This window comes from Excalfactoria chinensis, chromosome 6 (assembly GCF_039878825.1).
Source record: "Excalfactoria chinensis isolate bCotChi1 chromosome 6, bCotChi1.hap2, whole genome shotgun sequence".
NCBI lineage: Eukaryota > Metazoa > Chordata > Aves > Galliformes > Phasianidae > Excalfactoria > Excalfactoria chinensis.
Window position 1 is genome coordinate 754,447 of NC_092830.1, and position 14,363 is coordinate 768,809.

At 40.3% G+C, this 14,363-nt stretch overlaps 1 protein-coding gene across 11 annotated transcripts in view; it reads right to left on the bottom strand.

The window, feature by feature from the left end:
• Nucleotides 1–14,363, bottom strand: part of PCDH15 (protocadherin related 15) — a 597,589-nt gene that overhangs the window by 175,273 nt on the left and 407,953 nt on the right. For all 11 annotated transcript variants that reach the window (XR_011904016.1, XM_072339847.1, XM_072339849.1 and 8 more), the window contains 2 exons: nt 13,531–13,641; nt 12,387–12,557 (listed from right to left, as the gene is read on the bottom strand). Coding sequence is in view for 10 of the 11 variants with exons in the window: in XM_072339847.1 (XP_072195948.1) it covers nt 12,387–12,557; nt 13,531–13,641 (282 nt within the window). In the remaining variant the exon portion in view is untranslated. The remainder of the gene's footprint in view (nt 1–12,386; nt 12,558–13,530; nt 13,642–14,363) is intronic.

Here is a 14,363-nt window from a genome sequence, read left to right on the forward strand (position 1 = left end):
TACAATCAGGAAGTCCACAAAACATAATCCCCATTTTGTTTTCTGTTCAGTACATCCATCTCAGATCTAATCTGTGCCAACAGTTGCTACTTTCAGCTGAGTTCGCACACTCTTAACCTTACTTCCTGCTGTTAAGGAGGAAGAAGCTGATGGCTTCTATGCCATTAGAAAAATCATCTATAATATAATAGAGCAGAGGATGCATAAAGAGATATGATCAGAGGTATGACTTTAAGCTTGGAATTGCCTGAGCGCTTGCAGACCCTGGCTTGGCAAGTATCATTCAGCCCAGAAAAAAGGACAAAGTATGCAAAGGGTCTGTAAAACTGTTAGAGTGAATAGGATCAACTGCTCACAGTCTCTTCCAAGCCAGAAACTCAAAGCTTCTCACCAAATTAGCTGGTGGCAGGCTGAAAAAGGGCAGAACAACCAAGTACTTCATCCAAGCAGAGTCGAGCTGCGGTGCTCCTTGCTACAGGCACATTATGGGCTAGAAGTTCTGCATGGGCCAAGTATCAGGCATGTCCATAGGACAAAAGAAAATAACAACAGATCTCCAGCATGAGTTTTAAAGACAGCACTTCTAATTGTGCCGTAGGAGAACCCACTAGGGAACCAGAACCGGTGCCACCGACTGGACTCATTCATCTGTAGGACTGCATGCAAAAGCACAGCAATACAGCAATTCACTCAAGATGCAAAAACAGTGCCAACACTACAGAACATTGCTCGTAGCTTTGAGAAGAGACATAACTTTACTCATTATTTACCCTGTATTTCCAAATAAATGGGTACTTCTCTCATTCAGGCACAGGAATACCAGCTGCAATTGCTCATCGTCTTACTTATTCAAGCTCTGCCCACCACTGTTCTTTTCTCATTCACATCTGTTGCTCCGTCAAAAGACAGTTTTGGGCTGAGATTTAATGCAGAGATTCAGATACAAATTCAATTGCCACCATAATCATGCCCACTTCAACACGTTTCTTTAACGGTAACATTAACAGGGGCATCACTGCCTCTTTTAAAGGGAAGGTTACAGAAAAACCAGTTTCCCAAATGCATTTCAAATATTTTTTCAGTAAATTTCAATGAAACTTAATACACAACATTGAATAGATTTTATAGTTCCAGAGATACGCTGTGGGTGCACATGCATACAACTTCCTATGCCCACATGCTTGATTTTTGGAAAAAAACATCTAAGAGAAGCAATTCTGCCTCTCCATGAACAGATGTGTCTGTATTACGCTTTTATTCTTCCGAATGAGATAAAGTTCATTATCACATCTTTTTCAATACAGGGAAATTCTACTCTAACATTTGAATGTTCTTCTCAAATCCCAGCAGTATTTCTGAAGGAAAAGCAAAAACTGCTTGCAAAGCAAACTTCTCTGGTTGACACATTAGGAGGAAGGGATGCCATCCAGAGGGATCCTGACAAACTCCGAAGATGGGCCTGGGTGAATCCAATGAGGCTCAACACAACAAAGTGCAAGGTTTGAGCCTTAACTGCTGCACTAGTATTTGATCAGCTGAACACCTACTATAACCTGCACCCTGTATATTGTGACGACACAATGACAGGAACAGTATCTTCCCCATCCCAACCCTTAATGAATAGCAGTTTACAGTTTAGTAGGGTAAGCTAACTACGGAAATTATAATTATCTCTATGAGAAACGCTGTTATGACATGGATGAGATTTCTTCTGAAGCTCACTGATAAGGCACCACTGTAAAAGCACTTTGTCTAAATGTCAACATTTGAAACGTTTCAATATTTCTAATTGACATTTGCGGATCAAGTAAATTAATACAAACAGTTCCTCTTTGACAGTAGCCTCTCTTTATGCCATAACAAATGCTGTTTTATGAAACAGAAAACAGAAGAGCATATTGTCCAAGTGGCTTTTTTTCCCTCCCATGGCAAACATCCAAGGCAGTAGTTAATTCACACTAGTAGCTGATTGTACATTCAGGATAGAGGTCGGGGCTCAGAATGAGGCAGAGACGATGCATTCTGAGGCACTCTTTCCTCTCTTGAAGTGAAGATTTAGAGGAGAGAAAGGTGCAATTACTTCATCTCTGAAATCCCTTCATGGCTTCACAAAGAGCAAGACAGTCCCAAATGCCATGTTGTGGGATATCTTGAAGAAGCAAGGAACCACACCTTCCTACTGTAATTATTTTTGTAATCTGCATAGCCTAGCACATTACACCGAACCCTTATTTATTTCAAGGCAATTTATTGTCCTTTGTTTTTTTTCCCCCCTGACTTTATAATGAAAAATTCAAGAGTGAATAAAGAATACGATAGGATAAAATAGCAAGGCATTTTAAAGACCAGAGTGTTTGGCCGTGTTTGTAATTCATTAATTCCGCAGATATATGGCATGAGTTCTGTCATGTAAAGAGAAGCAGGTTTACACCAGCTATTGCTCATTCGGGAACTCTAGAGATATTCTTCAGCACTTACATATTGGGCTTACTTGGCTGATCTGCCAGTCCAGAGCTTGAATCAAAGAAGATTATTTTCATTTCTAAAAGGAAATGACTTCTAATTACAGCTCCACAGTTACTTTTCCAAGCAAAAAATCAAAGCCCTTTTTCTTCATAGCTTCTGACAAAGCTCTAAGAACTCAATATGCTCAATTAGCATTCCCATTAAGTTTCTAAAGAAAATCACAAACAACAGAATTTTTCTGAATATGGAAATGGTTCCATTAAAGTTATGCATATTATCGTGGGTCATTTTTACCATTCTATTCTCCTTTGCTTTCAAATATTAAAATATTATCCAAATACTGAAGCAAACTCTTCACTTTAACCCTTGATAAATACCGAGAACATTCGCCTGTCCTCACCATCAGCCAAATACACAGTCTAGACTAGATTTCTAGGGATGCGCTAGAGTTCTCGCTCTTTCTAAGCCTGCCAGGGAGATACATAACCACTGCGTATCGCAGGCTGCTTGATAACCCAGTCCTGAAAACAAACACGTTTACCTCCTCCAAAGCACATGTTCAAAGACCAGCAACAATTATATACTTATTTTCCTTCGTATGTTAGAGAAAGGTTAGCATTACTGAAAAGTCAAAGCTTGTAAAGCATAGAATCATAGAATCACAGGGTTGGAAAGGACCTACAAGGTCATTCAGTCCAGACATCCTCCCACCACTGTTGCTACCACAAGCCACTAAAACAGATCTCGTAGCTTCTCATCCAGACGCCTCTTGAACACTGCCAGGGATGGCGACTCCACCACCTCCCTGGGCAGCCATTCCAGTGCCTGACCACGCTCTGAGAGAAAAAGTTTTTTCTGTTGTCTGATCTAAACCTTTTCTGGTACAACTTGTGGCCGCTTCCTCGGGTCCTGTTTGTTGCCTGGGAGAAGAGGCAAAGTGAGCGAACTACTGGTGACCGGTGGATGGTTGGACTGGATGATCTTGTAGGTCTTTTTCAACCTTGGTGATTCTGTGATTTAACCAATTCTTAGTGCACACTATGAAAAACCATGTCCATGTGTGCTCCTGTTCTGTTTTCCAATGAAAATCACTGCTCCCACTCTCTTCCCAGATGCCTCGCTCCTCTACCACATACAAAACAAATGAGGGAATCTTCACCCTAATAATTCCACATTTAAATAAATTACCCGTGTTATTAAAAAGAGGCAAGTTTACCTGTTCTCTAACTAAAGTGAATCCATACTCAAAATCACTAGTTAATCTTCAGTATGGGACAATGGCTCAAGCAGATAAAAGCGCTTGCCTACCTAGGAGAGATTGCTGAAAACAGTTCTCAGCTTACGTGATCCTATATTGAAGTTACTGTCAGTTTTACTGATAACTCTTTCTAATTAGTCATATTGTTTTGGTATATTCCCAAGTACATAAAAATTAATTACCAGTGACTTCACATCCTTATTATTTTAATCTTTTCATGCTTCACTAGTTTTCAGTTAAAAAAAAAAAGTCTCTACTTATCAAGAGATTGCACATGGAAGATGGGCAATCAATCGTAACAGGAGACTTAAAACTCCTTTTATGACTACTTATCACGCACTAGCAGATAATCAATAGCTTACCAAAGCCATCCATTTTGATTTGCTGAAAGAGCCATATCCATAGTTAATTCAAATCATTGGCATCAAGTTATTTGAATATATATATATATATATATATATATATATATATATATTAAGCTAGTAAATCTACTGTGAACTCTACTGTGCATTTAGCATCATCCATTACCTTGAACTTATTATCAGGTAACCTCTGATATTGCTGTAATTATAGTGAAAAGAGTGAAAAAAATGCAAATGGAAAGTTTATCCATAAATGTCAGAAGGGAAACTGTACCCAAGAGAGGATTTCATCATCAGATTTGAATTGCTTTAAAGTAATTCAAGATTGCCAACCAGTTCATCACGCATCTCTGCTTACACTTAATTGGAAAAATTGTTACCTGCTGCTCAGATATACTGAAAACAACTTGGCCATAACGATTTGCCTTTCTCAATAAAAATACACTGACAAATACATACCTGTCACAGAAATCAATCTTCATTTTCTCCTTCATAATCTGAGCTTCGGGTTTTACCTAGGCTGCTAATGAAAGATTAATACCTGGAAAATGGGTCAATTTGCTCATTCTTTAGCCAGTGGCAAAGGGCTGCAGGCACTAGGGAGATTCTTTTCTCAGTTACTGAATAAGAAACAACCCAAGAACGTATAGATATAGCTCACCATTTTAATGGTTAGCTCTTGTAGCATGGCCATCTTGTGCCAGATGCCATTGCCGATGACCAACTAGCTTTTAAATACACAGGACCTCATTCATCTCATTGCTAAACAGCTGAAAGCACATGCTACCTGTCTTCAGAAATTTCAGCCTAACACAAGCAAAGAGTTGCCCTGCTTTTCTATAGATAAATATTCTAATACATAATACATGGACAGGAAAGTACATCAATCCTCCATGCAGAAAAGATTTCACAGTATTACTGGGTCCAATGTTCCCATTTCTGAGTATTAATGAACAAAATGCGCAATGATTATGGTATTACATATGATGAACTTAAATGGAAATGTCAGCAACATATATATGTTGAAACCAAACATTTAACAGCCTATACCACAACATGAGACCTGATTTTCTATGATCTGGAGCAACTAGATTTATTAGGGAACAGCTGCAGAAACCTTTAACTTCCACCTTCGGTCATTTGTCACACAGATTATATAGGAGCTCTGAAATAATGGCTGATTGAAGTTGGCCTTCCAAACTAAACATTTATTTAAAAACTAAGCATGCTTACTTCTCATTCCTATCAAGCCCCGAAGCCATGAGATACGAAGAACGCAGGCATTTGTTATTCCAAAGGCAAGGGAGATCCTCGGGCAATGGGAAGCTAGTTAAGTCACAGACGAACACAACACATTTAATAAGAAATTCGCTGTTTCCTGTGTACTGATTAATGAGAAATACACATCAGTATGCAAAGCTAAGATGAGTTTCTAATGTTGGAAAAGATAAAAAATTAGATGGAAGAGAAAAAAACCAAACTTCTCAGAAAGAGAAATGTGTAACTACCAGGCTAGGCAGCAAGAAATGTCTCTACAAACAGCCAGACTCTCCGAGTGTCCCCTGACATACTGCCAATTTCAGCTAAGTCTAAATGCCAGATGTTATTGCACAGCTACTTATTCAAAATGTTAGGTCAGTTCTGGGTCTGTTCAGCCTGGGGAAAAGAAGACTGATGGGGAAAGATCTGATGAATGTTTATAAATACCTCAAGGGAGGTGGGAAGCAAACAGATGAGGCCAGGCTCTCCTCAGTAGTGTGTAGTGATAGAACAAGGAGTACTGTCCTAAAACATGAACACTGGACATCCTCTACTAACATGAGGAAGAACTTCTTTATGGTAATAGTGATGGATCGCTGGAACAGCTGCCCAGAGAGGTGGTGGAGTCTCCTATGGCAGTATTCAAGTATACCCACCTGGACTCCTACCCTTTTGACCTGCCGTAGAGTAGTGCTTTAGCAGGAGATTGGACTTGTCAATCTCTTGAGTTCCCTTCTAACCCCTGCAGTTCTGTGATTTTCTCCTAACATTTTTGGCAATGAAAGAGAAACACATAATTCTCCTAGCGATAAAAGACAAGAAGACCCAGGTTGGTGACCCTGTACACAGCAGGGGGGTTGAAACCAGATGATCATTATGGTCCTTTTCAAGCCAGGACATTCTATGATTTGAAAGTGGCATGCCTAACCAACAACTGAACGGGCAAGAAAAACCCATTGATTGTACCATCAGATAGCAAGGAAATGTCCTGAAATACCTTTAGAAACAACTGTTATGTGGCTGCCATAAACTCTAAGGTACTGAAAAGCAGCACAGCCTTTGCAACGTCCATTACTTATAAACTTATAAATGTGTGCCTCTGGTGGCACAGTGGCAGAATTGCCGCATGCAACACCAGAGGGCCCGGGTTCGAAACCCCCCTGTGATGCAAGGGGTAGAAGTGCCGCTCTGCTACACAGAGGGCTCGAATCCCGGGAGTTGGACTCAATGATCTCTAAGGTCCCTTCCAACTCACACAATACTATGATACTATGATGATGATGATACCATATAGTTAAAATTTGGAACATTATGAATCAACAAGCCATGCAAATGTTAGTGGGTTATTATGCCTCGCATATATGAAAGTCAATGAATCTTTTTCCCCTTACAAGGAGTATTCAAAAGCCAAGATCCTATTTTCCAGTGAAAAACTCTATTTTTGTGCCAGTAGATTTCACCATCAAAAGTCAGTTTTCGTCATTTTCAAGCTGTTTGTTTGGAGGACCTTTTGGTCTCCGGCTTTCAGCTAGCACTCTACGCTAAGGCCCCCCTCCTCGAGCCCCAGTGCTCCACAGGGCTGCTAGGCCCACAGACTGCCAAGGTCCCTGCTGACAACTCAGGACAATTAGCACAAAAATAAATACTTTCTGTATTGAAAGATTCATCAGACGTGCATTAATAAGCAATGTTCCATAATGCAGCTGGTTGTTTAAAGTGCTGAATCTTGAATCAGCACAAAGAAAGCCACGTAGGTGTCACAGAGTACATGAGTTTTCATGTGGACTGATAATTATCCAATGGAACCTGATAATGAATCAGTTTGTTGCAAAACCAGCCCAGCAGCTGATTAAATCAGCCTAATCTATGTTTAACTGCTAATTGCCGTTCAGTCTTTTCAGAATGATGAAAAATAATTGAGCACAGAAAAAGACAAAGCCTTCGCAGAATAATAACATCAAGAACTGACTGAAGAGGGAAGAGGGAGGAGAAAGGATCCTTCCAATGCTGAGACATGCAAGGGTGGCTTTTCTCTTTTTCTTTTTAATTAAATGTACTGACTTGAACATGCTGTTAATAAAATACTTATTTACTGAAGACCTCCTGAGACAAAGAAAAAGCTATTACTGGATTTGATCAGATACAGAAAACATAGATGCAAATATAAAACAATGCAAAAAAGCAAGGCTTTCTCAGAAACTGAAATACAGTGAATTAATTCCTAGAGATGAAGTAGGACAGTAACTAGGAAAAAACAGACTAGTAACTGGACTAATTAAGTAAGAGGCCAACACATAAAACCTTTCACCTGTCACAGGCAGACATCGCTTCTCCTTTTGTTATAAGGCAATACACCTGGCTTGTGGAAACTGAATTTCTTGACAGGTTTGTGCTAGCTCATTTTAAAACATCACTGAAGCTGTAGCTTACGCACTCCTGAAGGAAATTAAGATTTGCATCTGTATTATGAGACAGAACCGTAAATAATGACTTTGAATGTTGTTTTGTCATGGACTTTGGTGTCTTTTCTGCAAGATAATTTTTGCAATGAATTTCAGAAGAATTTAAACTTCATTTTCCCCTTCCCGAGAACTTCTAAAGCAGACACAACAGGTGGGACTTCACAAGCAAATTAAAGCCCAGGGAAGCCATAAATAATCTAAGCGTGAATTACAGGCTGTTAATTTAACTCTGTGTTTGAGCTTCAGCAGCAATAAAGAAGTTCTGCTCCCAGTGCTCACCTTACGCAGGATAAAGCATTCAGAATAGCTAATGTGCTTTTTATAGCTGAAAAGTTTGCTTACTCTGGAGGATGAGATTCTGCCTACTGTTTTCACAGCAGAACCATTTCACAACAGTAACCGGTGCTTGTGTTATCTCAGCTGTAATCATAGAGAGAATTGAACAGAGAGAAACCTTAGGAGATTTAAGAAGGGTGACTCCTGCACCAGGGTAGGAATAACCATGTGCATCTGTACAGATTAGAGGATAACCTGTTGGAAAAGAGCTCTGCAAAGAAGCACCTGGGTATCCTGGTGAACAACAGGTTGGCCATGAACCAGCAAATGTGCCTTTGTGGCCAAGAAGGCCCATGGCATCCTGGGGTGCATTAAGAAGAACACAGCTAGAAGATCAAGGGAGGTGAACCTCCCCTCTGCTCTGCCCCAGTGAGGCCACATCTGGAGCGCTGTGTCCAGTTCTGGGCTCGTTAGTTCAAAAAAGACAGAAATTTTCTAGAGATAGTCCAGCGAGGGCCAGAAAAACAATTTGGGCCTGGAGCATCTCCCGTATGAGAAATAGCTGTTAGACCTGAGGCTGCTCAGTCTGGAGAGGAGAAGATACAGGGAATTTTATAAATGCTTATAAATATCTCATGAGTGAGAGTAAAGCAGATAAGGCCAGGCTCTTTTCAGTGGTGTCCAGCAACAGAACAAGAGGCAACAGGCACTGGAACTTCCATCTGAACATGAGGAAATTCATCTTTACTCTAAAGGTGACAACACACTGGAACAGCTGCCCAGAGAGGTCACGGAGCTTCCCTCTATGGAGATATTCAAGATCCACCTGGACAGTTTCTTGTACAACCTGCTGCAGTTAGCCTGCTTCAGCAGAGGCTGGACTAGGTGATCACCAGAGGTCCCTTCCCATCACTACAAATCTGTAATAGCCCTAATGAGTCTCTGCTGGCAGTTAATCATAGTGGATCACTGGTGATGAGCTGCAGAAGGAGCAGTCACAAAGCGAGGCAACCATCGATGAAGTCTCACCTCGTGGCCATGCTCAGTTAACGTGCTGACTTAGAAATACTATTATCCCATGTTATTCTGTGCGTGCACCACATGGGACCATCAGATAACCTCTGGCTCTGCCTGGAAGATGTGAAGCTTTGGGATAATTTGCACTATCTGTGCAAATAGCAGAAATGCAAAACAGTTTGTTTTCTGTTTCTTTTTTTTAACATTCCACACAGCTTGGAGCTGACTTTAAGGAATTATTAGTATTAGTACTGCCACAAGGCAGACATCAGACCTACTCTCGGAAGGCACAATCTAAATACTGGTACTCTTTTTGAGGAAAAAAATGTTTCCCTGGTAATGAAGAGATCCATTAGCTCTGCTGGTCTCTTTCATTTCACCAGCAAAAACCATAAACAAAGTGCAAGCTGTACGGATGCTTCACTGCTAATGCATCAAACTGCTTTAGAGCTCGTAAAGGAAAGGAACGTGGAAAGAAAATGCTCTATTTACCTCAGTAAACTCATGGGTAGAAGCCAATTAAAGACGACCAATCTTCTAAGATAAAAACAAAAAAACAAACAAACAAAAAACCAAGACCTTTTCTTTCCAGCTACATTTACTGTTTTACTTATAAATGCTTCATTTTAGGGGTCAGCTGAGTAGACATAGTGTAAAGCAGGACTTTTGAAGCTACTGTTTTTTAATACCCCACACCTCATTATTAAGATTCATCAACGTTCCTGTTCGTATTTGTTGTAAAAAAAATACAAAAAGTACTTAAAAAGCAAATGATGATGTTGGACTACACATATTCCTTTAGCCTACATACATGCTACCATTAGGGAAAGAAAAGAGAAGCCTGAAAAAACCCAAACAGTATATTCTGTTCTACTTGCTACTCTTGCTGGAAGACTCAACTCATACAGAGTAGTAGATTTCGATTTTCAAAAAGCAATAAAAACTAATTAGTGCAAGTAACTTGACATTAACCATCCTGGGGAGTACACTAGCCACCACCAGCTCCTATACAGCCTGACACTGGGGGACAGGGTCTTGCATCACTATGGATTCTTGCCTACATGGCGTAATTCAAACCCTTCTATATTGTGCAGCCATCTCCAAAATACATCTGACTGAGTTTCTCTGCCCAGGCTGTTCATCAGATTGGAGGATCCCATTACTTCGCTGCCAGAGGCCTCTCTGCACCTTTATTATACTGCTGTTTGCAGGACAAACGTGTCTTATTAATTGAGGGATATTTCTTAATTATTGTATATCTCCTATTGTCTAACTGCTTTGTAATTTACAAGTCAGGTAAATATTTCAAGTAGCAAGGCAAAAGCTGTGGTAGAAACATCCTTCTTCCACTTAGATTGATCAAAATAGCTGCAGCACTGCAAAAAGATAAGCAGCAAATAGCAGCTATTTTAATCAAGAGAACCAGCTTCTCATTTCACAGATCAGACTTCTCCAGGTGCAATTTGACACAAAACAGCCAAAAAGAAAACAAAAAAAGCTGACACCTGAACAGGTTGCAGCTTTTGAAGTTAAATGAATATATTTTGCAACTCAGAAGCAATCCACAGTCAGATTTTTGCTGGCCTTCCTGGCAGGCAACACCTTGCCTTGCAGTGCCCAGCAAATTCTTGTCCACAGCAGGGGCAAGAACAGAGACAGAGCCGAGCCACGTTAATCTGCTGCATGCATTCACAAAAGCAAATTCAGCCATTGCAATTAGAAATGCCAAGGTGCAGAAGTAAAAAAAGAGAGCATAAATCAGAATATTAAGGTTAAATATGGAATATCCCATGCCTTCCCCGCTGATTTCCTGCTGTTACAAGCTGAGTATCAAGGCTCCCATCTTGCTATAACTTAAAAGAAAGGATGCAGTCATACGGAAGCACTTCTCAGCGCAAAGAAATGATCTCTTTTTGAGGTTCATAAAGGCTACGAGATCCAGTCTCCTTCCCGTTTGCCATCAGGTCCAGTCTGACTTACACAACCTCCTTAAAACTCCTCACAGATTTTCCTTATACAAAAAGCACACTAACTGAACATCATGACTACATACGATAAGCTTCCTTTCATCTCCTAGAGATTGTGCTGGTTATTTAACCAGAGCCTGTACTGTTGGCCTGTACAGAAGGACCTGATGAACTCCTGCATACATTAGAGCTGGTTCTAAAATGGATGAAACAACCGTGAGAGATTTTGGAACTTGCTAAGGATGTCATCCCGAGTCAAAGAAGCATAGCAGCTGCCCCGCAACAGGGTCCAAGCCCAGACCAAGCTGGAAGCCTTACTCGTGGGATGGCAAAAGTCTACAAGGAACAGGACCGTGAGGCAAATAAGACAGAGACCAGCAAGAACCTCCACACTTACAGCCTCAAACTCCCCTGTCTCTTGGTCAGAGGATGCAGGACAGAGAGACTGTCCTTAGATGAAAAAGGGAAGTCATTATCTCAATGTCACTAGTTAAAGTTAACCTGAAGTCAGAGTTGACTGGGTGGGGGATAAGCCCAAAGATTTAACTGGTTCTGCTTTTTTGTTGTTTTAAGTATGTGAATCAAAGGACGTTTATCAGCACTGATTAAGAAACTCACATAAATCAAATTAGCCAACTGACGAGTATTTCTCCTACTCCGAAGATGCACACTTTCAGCCTACTAAGCAGGCTTCTTTCCCTAATAGGGAAGAAGAATTAGCATCATCTCACATCAGGATTTTATAGAGCTCTCACCTCTTCTTTTCGTCATCCACTGTGCATATCCAAGGGTGAAATGACTGAACTTTATACTAATCCTAACTGATGTATTAACCAGCGTACTCAGTATAAGCAGCTACACGTGACAATCGCAAGTTGATATTTATTGCCTCTTGACTGAAAGCACAATGAATGACAAAGAAACTTCAGGGATAAATGACTAATGCCTCCTTCCCTAAAAATCTTTCCCTTGATGTCTCTAACAATATTGAAAAGAGGAACATGTCAAGTCCCCTCCTACAACTGGCTTTTCATTTCAGGGGTACAATGAAGACAGAGCTAAGAAAGCAATTACACAATTCCAACAAACTTCAGCAAGACTCAGCCCCTGTACAGAGCAATATACCACTGTATCAAAGCTAGAAATTCATCTATTTGTACAAGTATTTTACCCCAGTTTTAACCCGTTTAGCAGATAAAACCTGACACAAAGCGTGCGCAGTCCTTCTAGCTACAGTTCTCCATTGTGTTCAGAGAGAAAGATGACAGCTAGCTACAAAACAAACACAGAAAACTTAAGAAAAAGCAAGAGGACTTACAGGATCAGTCAGTTCTGGCAAGCTTGCTTGGTAGGTGAGAGGTCTACAGTCACGAGTATTGTTCACTAAGACACAAGGAAGAAACATTGGTCCCAGATCATCCCCGTCCAGAACATCCACTGTGAGGGTGGTTGTACTTGTCCTTCGCTCATGAAGATTCTGGGCTCGGTCCTGGGGGAGCAAACGAGTAACATTTTGTAAGACTTTCAGAAGTCGGAATCTACAGAAGGATTTCAAGTTAAAGGTAAGGACAAGGTGTAAAACCCTTTTTCTGATTGTGCAGATTCTACACGATAAATAATTCCTGCAAGTTCAACCTCAGAGCTACAGACTTCAATTTTCCATAGATTCAAGAGCACAGAGACACACCCTTAGAACCCATCTTCTACTAGGGAAATGCTCAACACACCACAAAATACAGCGGAAAGCAAACTTACATTCCTTTAAAACTATTTTCAAGCTGCTTCAGGGGACCCTCCTTTTCACAATAAATGAAACAGTACCACAACAGTGGCAAACAACAGAGAAAAAGTTTCCATTTCAGCCATTATCAGAACAAAAAGCGGAAAAAAGCCTTCACAGTCCTCAAGGGCATGAAAAAAAAATTCTCCAATGACAGATGCATTAGATACAGTTTAAACATCACTCTTCTCCCGGGTATGCATTATCTACTGCTAGCCACTGTGTAAAAACCTCCACATAACCATGTAATATGACTTGAAAGAAAAATCACCTCTTTAAAGAAAACTGCTTTTCAAACATGAAGGATACAACTAAATTGTATCCATTAAGCTCATCTGACGTCAAATTAGCATCGCCAGATGTGTTAGAAGATGAACACTTACTGACACTAGAACACACTTTTCTGCATGGGCTGTACTTCAAGTATGCAACTTGTTCCCTGCGCCAGAAGGTTGCTTTTTTCTATGCATCTTGAGCAAGCTTTTTTAACCAGCAATAATATGTCTAATCTTTCAATGACAGAAAGCACCTAGTTACATCTTAAATAGGGTCTTCAGAATAATAGCGCATTAGACCTGGAATTTTAGAGATGCTTTTCCTCTTCTAGGAAAAAACCATACCCAGAAACTTAAAGGCCACCTAAATTAGAACTATAAATGGCCATTTTGAGATCTATACTTACATTCGCTTGAACAATCACAAAGTAACGAGTCTTTTCCTCATAATTCAGTCTCTCCCGTAGAACTACTGCTCCAGACAGAGTGAGAGGGATGTCAAAGGTCCTGTTGGAAGTCTGCAAAAATTAAAACAGCGAGATGAAATCGAACGTGCTTCAGAATTAGAGGACGTTAAAGACTGGCCACAATGAGACGGCCTGTTGGATGACATACCAAAAGCTTCCAGACAGAGCTTTTGAACAGTATCCTGTTTTCTCCCTGCCCGATGTACTTGATGAGAATGTCACAGTAAGTATTCTGTACATAACAGAATTCTCTTTGGCTGTTTGCAAGTAACTCACTACTTCTAATCACAAACTGAAGCCTAACTCTCCTGTTTCTTATTGATTCGCTGTGCTGAAAGTGTGCAAAAAGTGTTCAAAAAGCCTCTCACACCTTTGCTCACGCCAAAATCTTTCCATGCTTAAGTCTACCAGCGTAGAATATACTTAACACTGAAGTATGGTGCATGGGTAACAGCTGTGGAGCAGCTCTCAAAAGGAAACACTACAGAGGCACAAAGTACTATTCTTACCTTAGATAACACAAAAAGGCCCTTCCCCTCCCCTACAAATGTTCAGACAGTTGCATAACAAGTACAATTTTCAGTAATTAATGATAATGACTGTTAAAATTGCCATGTTGACACAGGAAAAAAAAAATCACTGGAAGGTCTGTAACAGACTCTGCCAATACTGTGAGACACAATTTGCTCATGACTGAGTTTGGCATGTTTCTTTTTGGGTAATCAACTCCAGATATATATAAAGTACCCAGCGGTACTGTGCACAGACATTTA